This window comes from Microsporum canis, genomic scaffold, assembly GCF_000151145.1.
Source record: "Microsporum canis CBS 113480 supercont1.2 genomic scaffold, whole genome shotgun sequence".
NCBI lineage: Eukaryota > Fungi > Ascomycota > Eurotiomycetes > Onygenales > Arthrodermataceae > Microsporum > Microsporum canis.
The window spans coordinates 1004748-1021642 of NW_003299168.1; the positions used below are offsets into that span (position 1 = coordinate 1004748).

General features: G+C 49.0%; 7 protein-coding genes across 7 annotated transcripts; all 7 read left to right on the forward strand.

Moving 5' to 3' along the window:
• Window positions 1-283: 283 nt before the first annotated feature.
• MCYG_01816 (conserved hypothetical protein) lies at window positions 284-5142 on the forward strand (the record flags this gene model as incomplete). Its single annotated transcript, XM_002848836.1, has 3 exons — window positions 284-338; window positions 472-1838; window positions 1903-5142. 3 exons carry the CDS (start codon window positions 284-286, stop codon window positions 5140-5142), a joined length of 4662 nt encoding a protein of 1553 aa, XP_002848882.1.
• Window positions 5143-6370: 1228 nt separating this feature from the next.
• Window positions 6371-7392, forward strand: MCYG_01817 (conserved hypothetical protein; the record flags this gene model as incomplete). The annotated part of the gene is made up of 3 exons (XM_002848837.1): window positions 6371-6434; window positions 6509-7205; window positions 7272-7392. The coding sequence occupies 3 exons, from the start codon at window positions 6371-6373 to the stop codon at window positions 7390-7392; spliced, it is 882 nt and encodes a 293-aa protein (XP_002848883.1).
• Window positions 7393-8423: 1031 nt separating this feature from the next.
• On the forward strand, window positions 8424-9780 carry MCYG_01818 (CRAL/TRIO domain-containing protein; the record flags this gene model as incomplete). Its single annotated transcript, XM_002848838.1, has 2 exons — window positions 8424-9046; window positions 9108-9780. The coding sequence occupies 2 exons, from the start codon at window positions 8424-8426 to the stop codon at window positions 9778-9780; spliced, it is 1296 nt and encodes a 431-aa protein (XP_002848884.1).
• A 692-nt stretch (window positions 9781-10472) lies between these two features.
• On the forward strand, window positions 10473-11957 carry MCYG_01819 (transcription initiation factor TFIID subunit 6; the record flags this gene model as incomplete). The annotated part of the gene is made up of 3 exons (XM_002848839.1): window positions 10473-10842; window positions 10904-11322; window positions 11406-11957. The coding sequence occupies 3 exons, from the start codon at window positions 10473-10475 to the stop codon at window positions 11955-11957; spliced, it is 1341 nt and encodes a 446-aa protein (XP_002848885.1).
• Window positions 11958-12456: 499 nt separating this feature from the next.
• On the forward strand, window positions 12457-12908 carry MCYG_01820 (uncharacterized protein; the record flags this gene model as incomplete). The annotated part of the gene is made up of 2 exons (XM_002848840.1): window positions 12457-12573; window positions 12758-12908. The coding sequence occupies 2 exons, from the start codon at window positions 12530-12532 to the stop codon at window positions 12906-12908; spliced, it is 195 nt and encodes a 64-aa protein (XP_002848886.1).
• Window positions 12909-13188: 280 nt separating this feature from the next.
• MCYG_01821 (S-adenosylmethionine decarboxylase proenzyme) lies at window positions 13189-14763 on the forward strand (the record flags this gene model as incomplete). The annotated part of the gene is made up of 2 exons (XM_002848841.1): window positions 13189-13306; window positions 13360-14763. 2 exons carry the CDS (start codon window positions 13189-13191, stop codon window positions 14727-14729), a joined length of 1488 nt encoding a protein of 495 aa, XP_002848887.1.
• A 522-nt stretch (window positions 14764-15285) lies between these two features.
• Window positions 15286-16596, forward strand: MCYG_01822 (transcription factor TFIID complex subunit Taf11; the record flags this gene model as incomplete). The annotated part of the gene is made up of 2 exons (XM_002848842.1): window positions 15286-15782; window positions 15861-16596. 2 exons carry the CDS (start codon window positions 15286-15288, stop codon window positions 16594-16596), a joined length of 1233 nt encoding a protein of 410 aa, XP_002848888.1.
• Between the last annotated feature and the right edge of the window lie 299 nt (window positions 16597-16895).

Sequence of the window (16895 nt, forward strand, 5' to 3'; positions counted from 1 at the left end):
TCAGGGCCAACTCATCAAAACCATCCAAGGAAGACGAAGAGGAAAAAAAACTAACTAAACAAAAACACCCCACGCTGGGCCAACTTCCAGCCACTTTCTTCTATTACTTACTGCTGCTATTTCTTTCCGTATCTCTTGCTGTTCACTTCTTCTAGCAATACTCAAGGCTTCGAGCGACCCTCTCGAGCCATGCGATAGTCTGCGAGGGCTCTCCTCCTGTCAGCTTGGGCGCTCGAGACTTGCTGGTCTCGAGATCGATGGCCCTGTCATCGCCCATGGAAATATGATCAGCTTTCAACACGCCTTTCCATCAGTTCTGGCGTATGCTGCTGCCACCAGTACGTTACTTGGGCTTGCAAGGGAGGTTGTAAGCTTGCTAACCGTTGAAAACGATAGCTCTACCTCCATCGCCAACTAGTTCTCCGCCGAGATGCTATACCCCTACTACCACTACTACTACTGACGTTGCAGAGAACGATACTCGAGATCTTGCTTCAGAGCACCCTACGCCCCAGACCGTCCGACGGGGAGACGATGCCCCTACTGTTCGCGATGTTTTCCCGGGTTCTAAGCTGCCGGTTGAGCCTTTGGTTGCTGGCGTAAGTGCCCACCTCGAACCAGAACCAAAACCAGAGCAGCAACAACACCAAGAACAACGACAACAACAACAACGGCTGGAACCAGCATCTGAGACTGTGAAAGATGAACAAGGCGAGCGTTCGGTCGAGATGGCTTCTGAACCGATAATATCTGTCTCTCAGTTTGCCCACCAGTTTCATTTACAGAGATATCAAGAGGGCCAGAGACGCGCAAGCCTCCTCAGGCTCAGTGACCTTCACATTTCCGTGCATTTCTCAGCCCGCCTGCTTCGTGTGGCCGCTGTTTCGCACAAAGGCCTAGTTGATAGCCTCAGACATGGAGACAAGTCCACTTTCGCATCTGTTTACAACGCAGTCCATGATATTCGCGAGGTCTGTGAATCTACCGTTCGTCGCAACATCCTCGACCATGACCCTCTGGTTGGAACCGGCTCCGTAAAGGGAAGACCGCATACTTTCCTCCACAGGCTTTCCACCGAGTCAAGGACAGACCTGCTGGAGATTCTTACCCTTGTTCGTACTGATCCGCAGTTCCTCTTTGAATGTCTCAGCGCCTTGACACCCTCTCAACTTGCTGCGCTTGTAAGCCCCGTCCACTCGCTGGAGATTAGTAGTTCCCCTGATTCCCGAGGCAGAAGCCAGCCCTCATCTTCCTTTTGCAAGCGTGGGACTTCTCAATCTCCTGCTTTTAAAGACTACGCTTTTTCTTTTGAGCGCACTGATCCTCTCTCTGCGCTTGTGTTTAACGTTTATTCCACTACATTGGACCCTGATTCATCGGAAGCTCAACTGCGTTTGGATGTTTGGTCGTCAACCTGCGCCAAACTAATATCCTACGGAGGCAGTGGACAGTATAATTTCGTCGGGCATCTGCTCAACGTCTGGTCTGGACTCGGTGAATGGAAAGCCAAATCCAAATTTGAAATCTACCTTATGGATATTCTCCAGAATGGAGCTTTCCTCCTTGAACAGTCTAACACCAGACATTCGGACATGGATGGAGACGCCTTTGATCCCATGAAGACCGACGTTGCAGAACAGTTTTTTAGAACATCCGTCCAGGCCCTGTTTGAAGTACTCGATGATTCTGATGGCGGTTTCCCCGCCGGCGCTCTCGAGTTTGGACGGGCTATTGTTGAGAAACTTGGCTTGTCCGATTCTCGTCGACGGTTTTTAGGTTATATCTTCTATCAGTGGTTCTTTGGCAAATTCATACATAATGCCATGTGTTTCCCCGAGGTTTGTTTTCCCTTTAATATTATCATTTTATATCTATCCTGTGTCGTGCTCACATTTCTCTTAGAGCCATGGGTTACTCCTTGACTTCCATGTCACCAAGGATGCGCGGGAACGTCTACTTGGGCATATCGCCCTTTACGCCCAGCGTCAGGTTTCTCACATTCTCCACTCGTTGCCTCCGTTCCCTTACGCCATCCCTAAAATTAGGACACATGTAGAAAATATGCTCTCTCGACTCATCGACCCGGTTGGGCATACCTCTGATACCACCGCGTCAACGTCATCCTTGGGCTCGGTCAAAAGCCTCGTGGAAAAGAATACTGCAGGCTCTATTATTCTTCTTTCCTCGGCCGACATACTTACAATTCTGGATGTCTTCTTCCCTAAACCACCCAGCTCATGTTCACCCGATCTCTTTTCACAGCAAGCATCTTTCCCTTCCTCGCCATCTTCAAACTTTTTCCCTCGTTCCAGCCAACCACATCAGTCTTATGAATCAGGGCTGTTCCAGGGAAGGATCGATACCCTCTCATATGGGCTCCCCACTGCCAAAACCGTCTTTACCACCGAGATAAGTTTCCAGGATGTCACAAAATCCTACTTGGTACAGCCTAACAAGCCGTTGACTCCGGAATCGCCTAAAAGCCCTCAGGTGCGCAAAGCAGATCGCATTCGTGATGAGATTTTGGAGATTCGAGAGTCGGAGGACCGACCGACGCTGGACCACCCTGCAAACGAAGATTGGGCTATGTTCTCGGTCAGCGGCAGGAAACCTGTAGGTTTGTATGCGACCGATGCCGAGCACATTAGCCACCAGGGCACTGCTTCTCGTGCAGAATTGCTTCAAAACCAGGATAAAATCGAGGCTGCGGTTGTGAAGATCATTCATGAGTTTGACTTCCCTCGAAACCAGGCCCTTGGTCAAAGATCGGCCTCCGGTGCCACAAATGGTGAACTCAGCCTGAAGAAATGGTTCCTTCACGCCATGGGAATGTGCCAGCAAAAATCTGACTTTTCTGGTGCGCACTTCTGGTGGGAAGCTTCCCTCGCTTTGCGTGATGCATATGCAACATTCGGACAGTCTGTCGCAGACACTAAGTACCTTAGTCCCATGTACCTCTCCGTGAAGCACTCGGCAGACATGGACTCGAGCATGATCCAGAGCTGCGAACGATCCTTTATTGACCTCAAGAGAAAGATGGACACCCTGCAGTCCCAGGTTAATAAAACAATGGGTATTATGGCACAGCTTAGAAACAAAATGTGGTATATGACAGATGTCAAGAACTCGTTACGCTACGAGGATGCGAAAAATGTGGCCTTGGCTTTGAAGAACATGGCACTTGCTCAGGCTACGCAACCAGCAGCGGAATCCAGGTCAAGAACAGGAGCACGAACACTCGGCGGGTCTTTCTTGCAGAAACCAGAAATACAGGTCATGAATGTTATGCGAGCGTCGAGAAGTCAAGGAGGCCCCTTCAAGCTTGCCGATGAACAGGTAGAAATTACTCGGAAATGGCTCCAGCGCTTTGGAATAGATAATTTCTGTCGAGGTGAAGAACGAATTCATCGGTTCTGCTACGAAGTTAAAACCAGCGTGAATAAACTTGCTGGTGAGACCATGTATGAGACCCCTGTTCTTTGGTCTAGCGAACTATTCCATCGAGAACGGTCGACATACGAGACTTCTGGTTCTCGGCCTATGAGTGGCAGCGTACGTCCGTCAAGCATCGCAAGCGAAGATTCACTGGGCAATCCTATGCAACCTCCTGCAATAAGATCCTTAGACCAACTTTTCCGACCTCCGAATGACCTACCCATGCCTCCGCTGGTCCGCAAGTCATCCTTCCAGAGCGTGACTTCTGATAAATGGCAAGCCTATGGAAACGCATCCTCCATAGGTGATTCCCCTGGCAAGACGGTGTCGACTGCTACCACTGAATCGATCTATCCATACTGGTCTCCAATGCATACACAAACCCAGTCTATAACGAGTGCCTCCAGCCTTCGGTCGCGCCCTCCCTCTATGTTCAGCGATAATATGCCTTACAGACGTTCTGAACATAACTCTCATGGAAAGCACACGTTCTTGGATGGCCTCAAGCGAAATTTAACAAGTCTACTGCTAAGCGATCTTGGCTGCCCTGTTTGGAGCTGTGGTTCCGAGACTGATGCATGGTTCTCCGCCTACTTGAACCAACCCCGTGTGCAAAGTCAGATGGAGAAACGTACTCGTATGGACAGGTTCTTATCACAATGCTCAACTTCGCTTATGAGCGGTTATTGCGAGAGGGATGTCGCGGGTGGGAAGCTCCGTCGCAGTCGTTCTACTCCATCCCTACGTAAACGAGAATGTGCGTCCACTCAACCATCCAATAAGAAAGATACACTGGATGGCGAATGTAGCTTTGGTTATGATGAAGCTTTTGAGCAACTTATGGACAAGTTCTCGCGCCCTGCAAATCCGTACGTGAAGCTCGAGGCACTGCACGAAATGTGGACACTGGTAGCAACATCATTGGGTACAAGTAGAAACAGCCCTACCCTTAATGAAGAGCGGTTACGCCATTCGACTGATGGCATCTACAGGCGTAACAGCCTGCAGACTCGCCAGCAACGACGAAAGTCCAACGATGACCAGACTCCAACTCCTTCGTCACCTGGCTTAACTCCTGCTGAAGCTCAGTCTGGACTCTCGATAGATTCGGCGATGAACGAAACCCAAATCACGAACACACTCCGGGATTTGATACAAAAGTATCAGCCTAGGACGCTCTTCCGAGACTTGCAGTTCATCTCCTCCTTCGTTCCGTCTGACATCCTCAACAAAACCGAGAGTGGAACCGCATTCCTTCAGTTCAGCCTTGCTGCCCTCAAGTTGAAGGACGATGTCTGCAACAGCATGATTGAAATCGCAGATAAGATCGTGTGTGACGAGCTTGCTCAACGACACCGACACTCACACCCAATCTCGTACGACTTCTCACCCAAGGTTGGCAACGGGATCAAGGATGCAGCCAACATGTGGATCGTCACCGCCCGAGAGGGCAACCCTGTTGCTCAGCGAGAGCTGGCAATTCTGTATCTTACTCACCCACATCTGCTACGGCCCGTCACCCTGCCTCTCACCAAGCCTGGTGACACCTTCAAAGCAGAAATGATCTATCGAAGAGATCAGGATTCGAAGTCCGACCCTCAAAACATGTGCCTGGCACTGCACTGGATGCAGTTATCAGCCGCAGGGGGCGACGAACTAGCCAAAAACTGGCTTAAAGAACGACAGGAGTTCGAATCGATTTCTTGATATGAATGACTTATGACATTATCTATCCAACAATCTTGTGAAAGACTTTGTTTCTTGTTTGGCTCTTGACAAAAAATATCATCTGTTCTATACCAACCTTACAGCTGCTGTTCTGCGTTCCTTACTATATCTTCTATGCTTCTTCTGTTTTTATTAAAGATTCACCATACGTGTCTTTCTAATCAACCCTTTACATGCGGTGCATGGCCTGTTTGAAAACTTTCAGTCACTTTCTTCCTTTCCTTTTGCATCTCCTTTTGCGCACCATCTCTAAAGAGAAGGGCTTTCTTATCTCTTTCGATAGATGGAGAAAAAGAACAAGCATATACCAGCAGAGAGCCCATTGTTGCCAATCGCTTTTTTATTGTTTCTTCTTTACACCAACTGTCTCAAGTACCTTTTCCTTTATACTGGGAGGCTTTTTCTTCTCTTCTATATATCATACTGCGCTCCATCTTGCAGCTTATATGCTATATTCCCCTCTTCAGTTTGCTTGGAGCCATGATTTAAAGGCGTCTGTTGCATTTTCAGCGAACGGCAGTTATCACTGTTATTGCCCCCCCCCTGAAGCTGTTTGGACTGGCCCTTTTCTATCCTTTTTGCTTCTATATATCCCAACCTCCAGCTTTGTATGTTACTAGCAGCAGATGATATGATACGGGGCTATCTATGTCTATGTCTGGTTATGGCAGGTCTGCAGACAAATATATTAAGGGTCCAACCTCTTACCACTTGTCTGTCTTCTATAATAAGAGTATTATTATTATACACAGCATCGGTATTAATATATAGCAACCACTTAGAATGTCACTCGATCGCTTTTTTTTCATGTGCAAAAAGCCTTCAAATGGTGTGACCAGATCAGGAACATCTACGTCATTTTTCACGTGAGGGAACAAACAAACTGTTACTTTCTATATAAAACAAGCAGCTTCTAGTTATTTAATAGTTTAGATACACTCTGCTGCTCTTCACCCGTTGAAACAAGGGCCTTTGTCAGTCTGGATAAGCGCCCTCTATCGAGTTGCTTGATCGCTTCAACGCCAGCATAACTGCGTTTTGTCGAGTTTCAGCCAGCGAAGAAGCAAGACCCCTCCACGCCCCGTTTTAACCCCCCGCAGAGAAACTTTTCCCCAGAGGTGAGAATAAGGCTTCTAGACCAGATGGCAGACTTGATATAGCCTGGGGGGACTAATTCTTCAGAGTAGTCGCTGCGGTATCCTACAGTATGTCTACCGTGCAAGAGCAGACATCGACAGCCCATCATGGGACTGAGACGGCACGGCCAAAGGGTATATACATACCTCTCTCCCCGAGAGTCGCCTTAACTCGAAAGGCTCGGATTAACATGTCTGGATACACACAGGCATCCTCAAACAGTCTCCCATGTCCATATCCACCGTCAGCCCTCGCGCAGACCCGTCGTTAATGTCGCTCTCGCCCCTGGAGAACAAGGAGCTCACGATGCAAAATACGATGCAAAATGCCGGCGTGAGCACCAAGCAGCGTGCTCGCGCCTCTTCTCATCGCAAGTCTACCAGCTCCAGAGCCTCTAATGGCGACGAAGCCACAGACAGTTCACCTCGACTAAAGTGGGATGAGGCGAATCTATATCTCACCGAGCAAGAGCGGAGTTCGACCATGAAGATCGATGAGCCCAAGACGCCGTATGTTCCACACTACGACTACAATGAAGAGAACGAAGACATGGATCTCGGGGAAGACGAAGTTGGGTTCCATGCCGAAGGGGTTGTGGTGGACGAGCTAGACATGAACAAGTCACGAGCAGGGAGCAAGGGTAAGTCAAAGGGAGATGAAATACCTGATTTGGAGCTGGGAGAGCCAGAGGAGGATGCGTGGAAGGAAGTCCGGGCAAGCGAGGCAGATAGGATCGTGCGGGAACGAAGTCTGAGCTTTGGAAGCACGGGCAGTAAGAAGCGTGTTGTGGTTGGTGGTGACGAGGATACCCATGATGCTACGAAGGAGGAAGTGCAGAAACATCATGATTTCGAGGAGAAGCGGAAGAAACATTATGAGATGGGCAATATTAAGAACTTGCTTGGGTAATGTTTATCAATATTTTAAACTCTGGGTTGGCATGCTGATACTTACTATTATTAACTTGACAGGCACCCCGAGTACATAGACGATGAGGATGAGGATGACGATGAAGAGACATCTACAGCTGCTCCGAGACAACCTCCGGCCGTCCCAAAGATCCCAGAACAGTTTGCAAAGCAGTCCCATTAGACGGCATGCTACTTTCCCTCTTTTCACCGATGTACAGACACTAACTCTTGAAATTTCGCATACCTACCGGCATATCTTCGTTCTCCTTTATCCTCAAGTTTTTGATGTACCTAAGCCTGCGCAGTCACAGCCATTGTATACCAAACCGTGGAATATCCATCGATCTAACGCGACTAAATTACCAGGAGTAATAACATTCAACTATTAGTAAAAAGCACAGTGACCTTCATCTAGAATGAGAGGATCTTCCAGGTAAGATTGAACGGGTGTCCTCTCCGTATTGTACATCTCAATATACCCCCGTAACTCGTCCGTCCTCATTTCGTCCCCCCTGAGCTTCGAGTCAACCCATCGCCATGTTTTATACATGAAGACAAGACATGCTATCACCATCGCAACCAGAAAGACAGCCAACTCTGCATATTCTTCACCCAACAAACCCAGCAGAAGCAGCTTTCTGGCCTGTAACAAGACAAGAAAAAAAAAGAAAAAGCCTGGACTTGCTGGGCATGCAATGCAATCTCCTGTGATACAAAACAAGGCCAGCCCCTGGCCAGCTAGTTCTACCGTTATCTAAGTATAAATTATTCCAGAGTTCCGGGAAGAGGCCCTTGTCTCAGGGGCTGCTAGCTTCTGCTGGAGGATAGATACGTAGATAAACTAATTAACAATAAGGCTCACACTTGCTATTGCATCTGGCTGTCGCATGTCGCATGGGTTGACAGACTTCTTCGCTGACGAAGCGCAGATTTTTTTCATTTCATCAGGACCAGAAAGATATTTCTTTTCATCGTGGGGTTCTTCTTCTTCTTTTCTTCTTCGTTATCTTCTTCATCCTGTTCACAATCCCTTTAGACAAAAGCTGGTCAAGCTACATCTTGAAGCTGGTTTGTTGTTTGTTGATAGCTTGAAAACGTGACTTTTCAGTGGTAAGAGAAAAACAACATCTTGGGGGAGCAAGAGAGGAAGATAGAGAAGCTGAAAATAACAATGGAACTGCAGTGAAGTGAGCTCAGTAGTCGACCTTGACAATGGAGAAGACTCAGGAGAAGACTGAGCAGCCTGCGGCTCGGACTGAAGCTCCCGCAGCAGTTGTGAGCGAGAAGGTCGAGAAGCCAGTCGAGAAGCCGGTTGAGGAGAAAGAAGCTGAACAAGCTCCGTCGAAGCCCACCGAAGTCAGCAAAGAAGCTGACCCTGTCGAGAAGACCAAGACCGATGCTGGAGCTACCGCTCAGGTCAAGGCTGAGGAGCCTGCGCCAGCCGACAACTGTCCAGAGTACCTGGCCCAGCATGCCGGACTCGCCCAGTTCTTCGACCGTTTGCCTGCCATCCTCGAAGCCACCGGCCACAAAGAGATGTGGGGAGTGCCATTGAGAGATTCAGAGGATGTTCCTACCGTCAACATCATGATCAAGTTCCTTCGTGCCAATGAGGGAAACCTGAAGGCTGCCGAGGAGCAGCTCACCAAGGCACTCCAGTGGCGCAAGGAGATGAAGCCCCTGGACATTGTCGAGAAGATGAAGTTCTCTGCTAAGAAGTTTAAGAACTTGGGCTTCATCACCACGTACGGCGTGGACGAGGCCAAGTCTGTCTTTACATGGAACATCTATGGTGCTGTTAAGAACATTGACGAGACCTTTGGAGACTTGGACAGGTAGGCGAATATATATAACACATTGAAGATGAATAAACACGGGACTAACGGTTATTGCCAGTTTTATTAAATGGCGCGTTGCCCTGATGGAGTTTGCTATCCGCGAATTGGACCTAGACAGGGCAAAGACCGTTATTCCTGCTGTTGGAGAGGACCCCTATCAGATGTTCCAGGTCCACGACTACCAGAACGTCAGCTTCCTCCGCATGAGCCCAACTATCCGCAATGCCTCTCGTGAAACCATCACTGTTTTCAGCATGGCCTACCCAGAACTCCTCCGTGAGAAGTTCTTCGTCAACGTCCCGGTCGTCATGGGATGGGTCTTTTCTGCCCTCAAGGTCTTCCTGAGCAAGAACACCATCCGCAAGTTCCACCCCATCACCAACGGCTCTGCTCTGGCCCGTGAGTTTGGTGACGCTGGTGTTGAGTTCCCCAAGTCCTATGGTGGAAAGAGCCCTGAGCTGGCTGAGAACGCCATGACCGTCAGCCTCATGGACGACGCCCCTCAGGAAAAGGAAGCTGAGCCCAAGACCGAAAAAAAGACCGAGGCCAAGACTGAAGCTAAGGTTGAAGAAGCAGAGGTCAAGAATGAAGCTCCTGAGACGAAACCAGAGGAGACCAAGACTGAGACCCCAGCTGAACCTGAAAAGACTACCACTGAAGCTGCTGATAAGCCAGCTGCTGATACCAACGGAGCTCCCAAGGCCGCTGAGGCATTGACCCCAGCTAAGTAACCAAACCCCCCTAATTTTTACTATGGGTGGTACTTTTCCTACATCGATACCCGTCGGACTCACCATGACACTCCCCTTCTTCTGTTCAATAACTAAAACAACATTAATGACAAAAAAAAAAAGAGAAAACCCATTTTAATACACTTCAGCAATACGAACTTCACACACCTTGCCGTACGACAACCACGGGTTAGGAGTGGATGGAACGACGACATGCCGGGGCCTGGTGTTGGTTGGTAGTTTGCTATCCGTTGATTTTCCTTTCATTTCCTTTACTAGCGCCTGGCTTATTAGATACCATGGGATGTTCTTCAATCGTGTTAAATCTCTATGGGTTCAAACTCCTTGTTTTTCACTAGGTAGTAATAAATAACAGTCTCCTAATATCTTCTCCGTCGTAGATGCTGTGTTTATCATAAGAAGAGAAATAAGCGATAAGCGATAGACGCAATAAGCGCAAGTTACACGCGCGTCATGGGCTTTTCAGAGCTTCACTTTTGGGTATAACAGAATCTCAATATAAAGACGATGATGAGCTTCTGCTGAAGCGACTTACGCTCTGCTGCTGCTCTGATATACCAGTGGAAGATGCAGCATACGTCAACCACGCTTTCACTGCCAGTTTAAACATCCCGACAACCGCCATAAGATCCTCCCTTGCGAAAGCCGAGCTCTCTCACTACCAAGCCATCATGTCCCTCTGGAACCCAGATAACATCCGCGACGTCGCCGAATCAGTCGGTATAAGCTCCCTGAATGACGATGTGGTTGAAAACCTCTCCCGCGACGTCGAGTACCGCATCTCTCAGGTCCTGGAGGAAGCTCTCAAGTTCATGAGACACGGCAAGCGCACCTTGCTCACAACACAGGATGTGTCGAATGCGCTGAGAGTGTTGGATGTGGAACCGCTGTACGGATATGAATCTGCGCGGCCGCTGAGGTTCGGCGAAGCCACTATCGGCCCTGGCCAACCGCTGTTCTACGTTGAGGACGACGAGGTTGATTTCGAGAAGTTGATCAATGCGCCGCTTCCAAAGGTCCCTAGAGAGATTTCATTTACGGGTACGACTTCTAGCCTTACTGCTTTTGTTATATGTGTTGTTACGATATCTAACTTGAACAGCGCATTGGCTTGCTGTCGAAGGCGTACAGCCTAGTATACCGCAGAACCCTACGGCGGCAGATACTAGACACCTCGAATTAGTTTCCAAGGGTCCGAATGCGAACGCGAACCTTGCTGCTATGAGCGGGAACGAGAACGTGAACATCAAGCCGTTGGTCAAGCACATACTGTCGAACGAGCTGCAGCTTTACTTTGAGCGTGTGTGCAATGCCTTCCTGGACGATTCGAACGAGGAGTTCCGGAACTCTGCGTTTTCTAGTTTGAAGGAGGATCCTGGGCTGCACCAGCTGGTTCCTTACTTTGTACAGTTCATTTCGGAGAAAGTTACGCATAATATGAAGGATATCTTTGTACTGACGCAGGTTATGCATATGATCGAGGCATTGATCAGGAATCCGACGTTATACGTTGATCCATACGTGAGTTTACCCCTACAAGACGAAAGCTTGTATGTGAAGAAAAAAAAAAAAAAAAAAGAGAGGGCTGACTTTATGTTGCTTAGGTTGCGCCCTTGATTCCACCGGTGCTGACCTGCCTTATAGGCCGGCAGCTAGGGAGCAGTAACGATGCAGTAGAACACTTTGCCCTCAGAGACCTCTCGTCTTCTCTCGTAGGGATGATTGCAAAGAAATATTCACCGTCTTCGCACACTCTTAAGCCTCGACTGGCACGAACATTCCTCAAGACTTTCCTTGATCCCGGACAGACCTTCGGAGCCCACTACGGCGCCATCATTGGGCTCCAGTCCATTGGCGGCCCAAACGTCATCCGCGAGCTGATAATCCCTAATCTCCCCGTGTATGAAGTCGTGCTCAAGGACGCAGTAACGGACGAGGGACTACGGAAAGCGGAGGCAGAGAAAGTAGCCGGGGTGATCATTGCCGTGCTGTCAACGATCCAGGATGAGTCCCTCGTCCACACAAACGGATATTCGGACTCTGCTGCAGAGGCCCTGGGCAAGGAGCTGGCAGAGAAGGTCGGCGAGCTGATTGCCTCCCGCATCATCGAGTCCGGCCAGCTTCCTCTCGCCAGGGCGATCCTCGAGAAGCAGTGAGCGATATTTCTCTCGAACTCTCATGGATTTTTCTTTTACTTTTCTTATCTGTCAAAATATGAACCGGGGGACCTGGCTGTCTTTCTTCTCCTTTTTCGTCTCCCTTTTTTCTTTCTTTACGGAGTTAACCATCAACGGCAAAAGAGGGCAAAGGAAAGGCGGGATGTTTTATCTATTTAATCTTCATTCTACGAACCGTTCAGGGCGATAAAAAACAACGAAGATCTTCTATGTTTGCTTCTTCTGGCGTTTCTGCGATATTACGTTATAACGAGCGGAAACACACAAGAAGTTTTTACTGTCGCATGGGCGGAAATCTTAAATCTTTTCGGGCAAGAAAAACTTCTTGTCAACTTCTTCTTCTTCCTTTCAACCTAGTCAACTCCATCAGCTTCATCAGCCTGCCAGAAGAAAACCGTCTGTGTATTTAGTGCTCACGGAGTAGAATTGACTGTCTCGTCCTGATCGTATAAGCAAACGGCCTCAAACATCGGATTCCCGCCGTGTCAATGTTTTGACTGACGTGGTTCCCACCATCATACCACTCTGAAGAGGACTCCCGTTAACCCTCCATGAGTCGTAAGGACCTGCTACGCTTCCTATCCAAGCCAGCAAAGTAAGTCACTCGGCCTTACTCGTTGGAAGCAAGTCTATACGGCTCATACTGACTCACCTCTCAACCCGCCAGACCTCGATAACATCCCCAAAACCGAAGAAGAAAGATCACAAGAAACAGAAAAAAACAACCAAGAACAAGAAGAATACTCAGCTTTATCTCGCTTTCGTGTGTGTTGGAGTAGACTTCTCTATACCATACAGCAGACATCCTCCTCTGCTAGACCCGATACTTTCAACGGTATCGGTATCTGTCAGTTCGAGGGTCATCGACAACTGATCACCATTCCGGCACTCAAAGCGTTCTATCTCCCCATCTCCACCCGCCCGCCCTAACACCGTTCAACGCGGTGTTTTTATACGAGTCAAGTGTGCTCTCTGCCTGCTGGTGGGGATAACTCAGCGAGCGAACCCCTTCAGGATTTCGGGCCTTCTCCTTCTCAGACGAACACCGCATTGTTCGTCTGAGTGGCAGATTGTGCTTCTAAGTCTTGCTAGGTCAAGCGTATCACAGTTATCCTGCTTAAACACATCAACCCGGAATAGCAAACTTCACGGCCAGCCCTCCGTTTCTTCACCTTTCTTAGTTTGAAAAAAAAGGGATTTCGTCTCGGATATGGTCTACGCCGGAATTCCAAATCACTATACGGGGTCCCCATCCTCGTATGTGGCGCCGTCATTGACGATCAACCATGAAGCCACTGTGGATCTTGATTCGACCAATGCATTTGAAGGTGAGATTCGTCTACGTTTTGTGGTAGGCACGGCTGATATATTATATGAGTAGGGCCTGAAAAGCTTCTAGAGGTGTGGTTCACTGCGTCCCCGGATGACCTCGTCAATACTCCAGTGCCAAATGGACTCAAGGCTGTGTCGGCAGACACTTGGAAAGGCATGCTCGACCTGGTCAACTGCCAAGTTCTCTCGATTGTCGAGTCTGACGATGTCGATGCTTACCTCCTGTCCGAATCCAGCATGTTCGTCTTCCCTCACAAGCTGATCCTCAAGACCTGTGGTACCACCACCCTTCTGCATGGGCTTCCTCGCATTCTTGAAATTGCTGCACTCTACGCCGGTTTTCCCAAGTCCAGCCCTCCGTTGGTTGGAGGAATCACAACAGCGACTGCGCCATACCGTGTGTTCTACAGTCGCAAGAACTTCTTGTTCCCAGAACGCCAGCGCGGCCCCCACCGTAGCTGGAGGGATGAAGTTAGGGCCATGGACAAGCTGTTCTTGGGTGGAAGCGCCTATATGATCGGCAAGATGAACGGTGAACACTGGTACCTGTACATCACCGAGCCGTTCACTTCGTTGACTCCACCCGCGTCTCCCACCCACGAAACCGACACCAAACAGATCAATTTCCCGGGATCTCTCGAGAATGGGAAGACCAAGCAATGCGAGAATGACGAAACGTTGGAGATATTGATGACTGACTTGGACGAGCAGAATTCCAAGCAATTCTACCTCGACCATGCGAGTGCGGTCGCAGAGAGTCGTTATCGATATGAACATGAGGAAGAAAACGACGACCTTGTCGACGTTTTCAGCAACCCCTCCTCCAACAACAGCGACGTGGGCTCGGCCTTGCCCTCGGAGCTATCAAGCGAAGGCCATGCCCTCGGTACCGTCGTCAGCGAGACCTGCGGACTAGCCAACATCTATCCAGTCGACAAACACCCAGGCTCCCGAATTGACGCCTACCTGTTCTCCCCCTGCGGTTTCTCTGCCAACGGTGTCATCCCGTCTAACAACGGTAAATCAGGAACCAACTATTTCACCGTTCACGTCACCCCGGAGCCTCACTGCTCTTACGCATCGTTCGAAACTACCGTGCCACAAGAGCAGACCGGACGTGACACCGCCGAAATCGTCAGTCAGGCCGTGGACATCTTTAAACCGGGCCGTTTCACCGTCACCCTGTTTGAGGCGAAATCCTCTTCCAAGGCAAACGCTGATGATCTCGGCCAGTCAGTCGAGGGACGCCGCTATGCTCGTTATGCTGCACGTCTCCACGGCAAAATGGAGAACATCCCCGGCTATCGTCGTGTCGACCGTATCGTCCACGAGCTCGACGGATATGACCTCGTTTTCCGTTACTACGAACGTCTTGACTGGCGCGGAGGAGCTCCACGCATCGGAGAGAACTACCCTTAAGCTGCTTCTGTGATTGTTAACTTTTCGGGCTTTTACTTTCTATCTGCTTTTGACTGTTGTTTCTTTTGCCTGGGTAATATTCTCGAGCTTGAATTGTTTCTTCTTACTGTCGTTACCACTTATTGCCTTTTGAAGATTTGAATCGATGTTACTAGCACGTTGCAATCGACCTACTCCTCTCCCGTGTACGTCTTTGATAATGGATGAAGGTGTTTATTATATACTTCTTTCTCTTCATCTGTTGTCCGAAAAGGGTAAAAAGCCGCTCCTCGGAATATAGTTATTCCTTTATTAAAAATGACTAATATATTACTAAGCTTTCGGCAAAGCTTCCTTCGATAACTTCGTCATTCAATTATCAACTTCGTGTTCAAGTTTGCGCTTTTGTGTTGCTTCAACTCCTTCGGCGCATCTCTGAGGTTGCAAGTATTGATCGGTTAAAAGGGCAAAGAAGGGCAGGTCAGAGGGTCTATCTCGTTCGGCTTTGCTCACTTGCTCCTCTTCCCGCCTTGCGACGTATCTGGCGGTTTCTCTGGCATACACGAACGAGCCAAAAATGTCACTCTCACCACCCCCTCCAGTCTCCCTAAGCTTGCCGGCTGCCAACCCAAAGAAGCGCCTATCTATTGCTTCCGCCTCCTCAAACCCGCCTGCGAATTTGAAGCGGCAGCGGACCCATCCTCTGCGACAAACATCATTCCCTATATCCGCAGACAATGACCCGCGAGTCTATACTGGCGCTAGCTCCAGGTCAGAAGCTGATGCTGTGAGCGTAACGGGTAGCTTTACGGGGTCTTTTGCTGGAAGCGTTAATGGCAGCACGGTTGGTGGGAGAGGGAAGAGGAAGAGTAAAAAGGACAAGGACGTTGCGGCAAGCGTGAAAGGTGGAGCAGAGAGCACTGCTGGTGGACGCGCGGACGCGGCCACGTCTGTGAAGGGTGGAATTGGACAAGGAGATGAGGATGGCGATATTGAAGATGATGATTTTATCGATGAGCCGGAAGTCGACGGAGGCGCGGCCGTTGACGCCGCTGCCGAGAAGAAGAATCTTGCGTACGTTGGATGCTTTCTTATGGCGTTTATTCCACGTTTTTCTCTTTTGAATCTTCATACTGACATGGCCTGGCTTAGTATTTTGATGGATGCTTTTAACCCTGAGCAGTCATCCCGTTACGACTTCTTTAAACGCGCCAAACTGAACAAACCTACTCTTCGAAAGATTGTGAACCAGACTCTGTCGCAGTCTGTTCCGCCTAATGTTGTTACCACCATTGGTGGATATACTAAGGTGTTCATTGGAGAAATAATTGAAAAGGCGAGGACAATACAGAATGAATGGGCGGATGCATTTGATGCTGCTGCTATAGCGGAAGCCGAAGCTGAAGAGGCGGAAAAGCAGCGCAAACAAAAAGAGAAAGAAGACAAGGAGAAGGAGAATAATATTTCGCAGGCCACGCCACACGTGAATGGAGACGATCTTAATATGTCGCAAGTGAAGTCTGAATTCCCGCATGAAAACGGGACGAACGACAGTATTGCGGGCATCCAGCCTGCACAGCTGTCCTCCACTCAAGTCCCTTCACCAGCCCAGGCCCCAGTCACAGGTATAAGCACTGCCAATGGGGTTAATTCGCCTATACTTCTTGATGAACCCTTGCCCGCGCCGAAGACGGCGATTAAACTGCCGCCGAACCCCCATCGTGGCCCACTGTTACCGTCACATATCCGCGAGGCGTTAAGGCGATATAAACTTAGCGCACAGGGCGATAATGTTGGCTTCTCTGGGTTGAGTCTGAAAGGACTTGGTGTTAAGGGGCCATTTGCATGGAGCGTCAGGGGAGTTGGTGGAAGAAGGCTGTTCAATTAAGCACAAAGCTGAGCTTAATGCGAATTCTAGAGTCACTCTTCTGTTTTAATATCAGGACGGGCGGGTTTAACATGGGATTTAGGAGGCGTTATGCTATGTGGTAGGATATTGAGATACCATTGTACTGGCGCAGTATTTTTCTGGGGTTACGGACGGAGTATGGGCTCAATGTGATACCTACGGACCCTCAAAGGACTCTTTCTGCTTTTCAAAATAAATTTTCAAATCCATACTGGTTATAACATTTAATAGACATCTACATCTAATCGAGGAGTCTGATAATACAACAAAGATAGCTC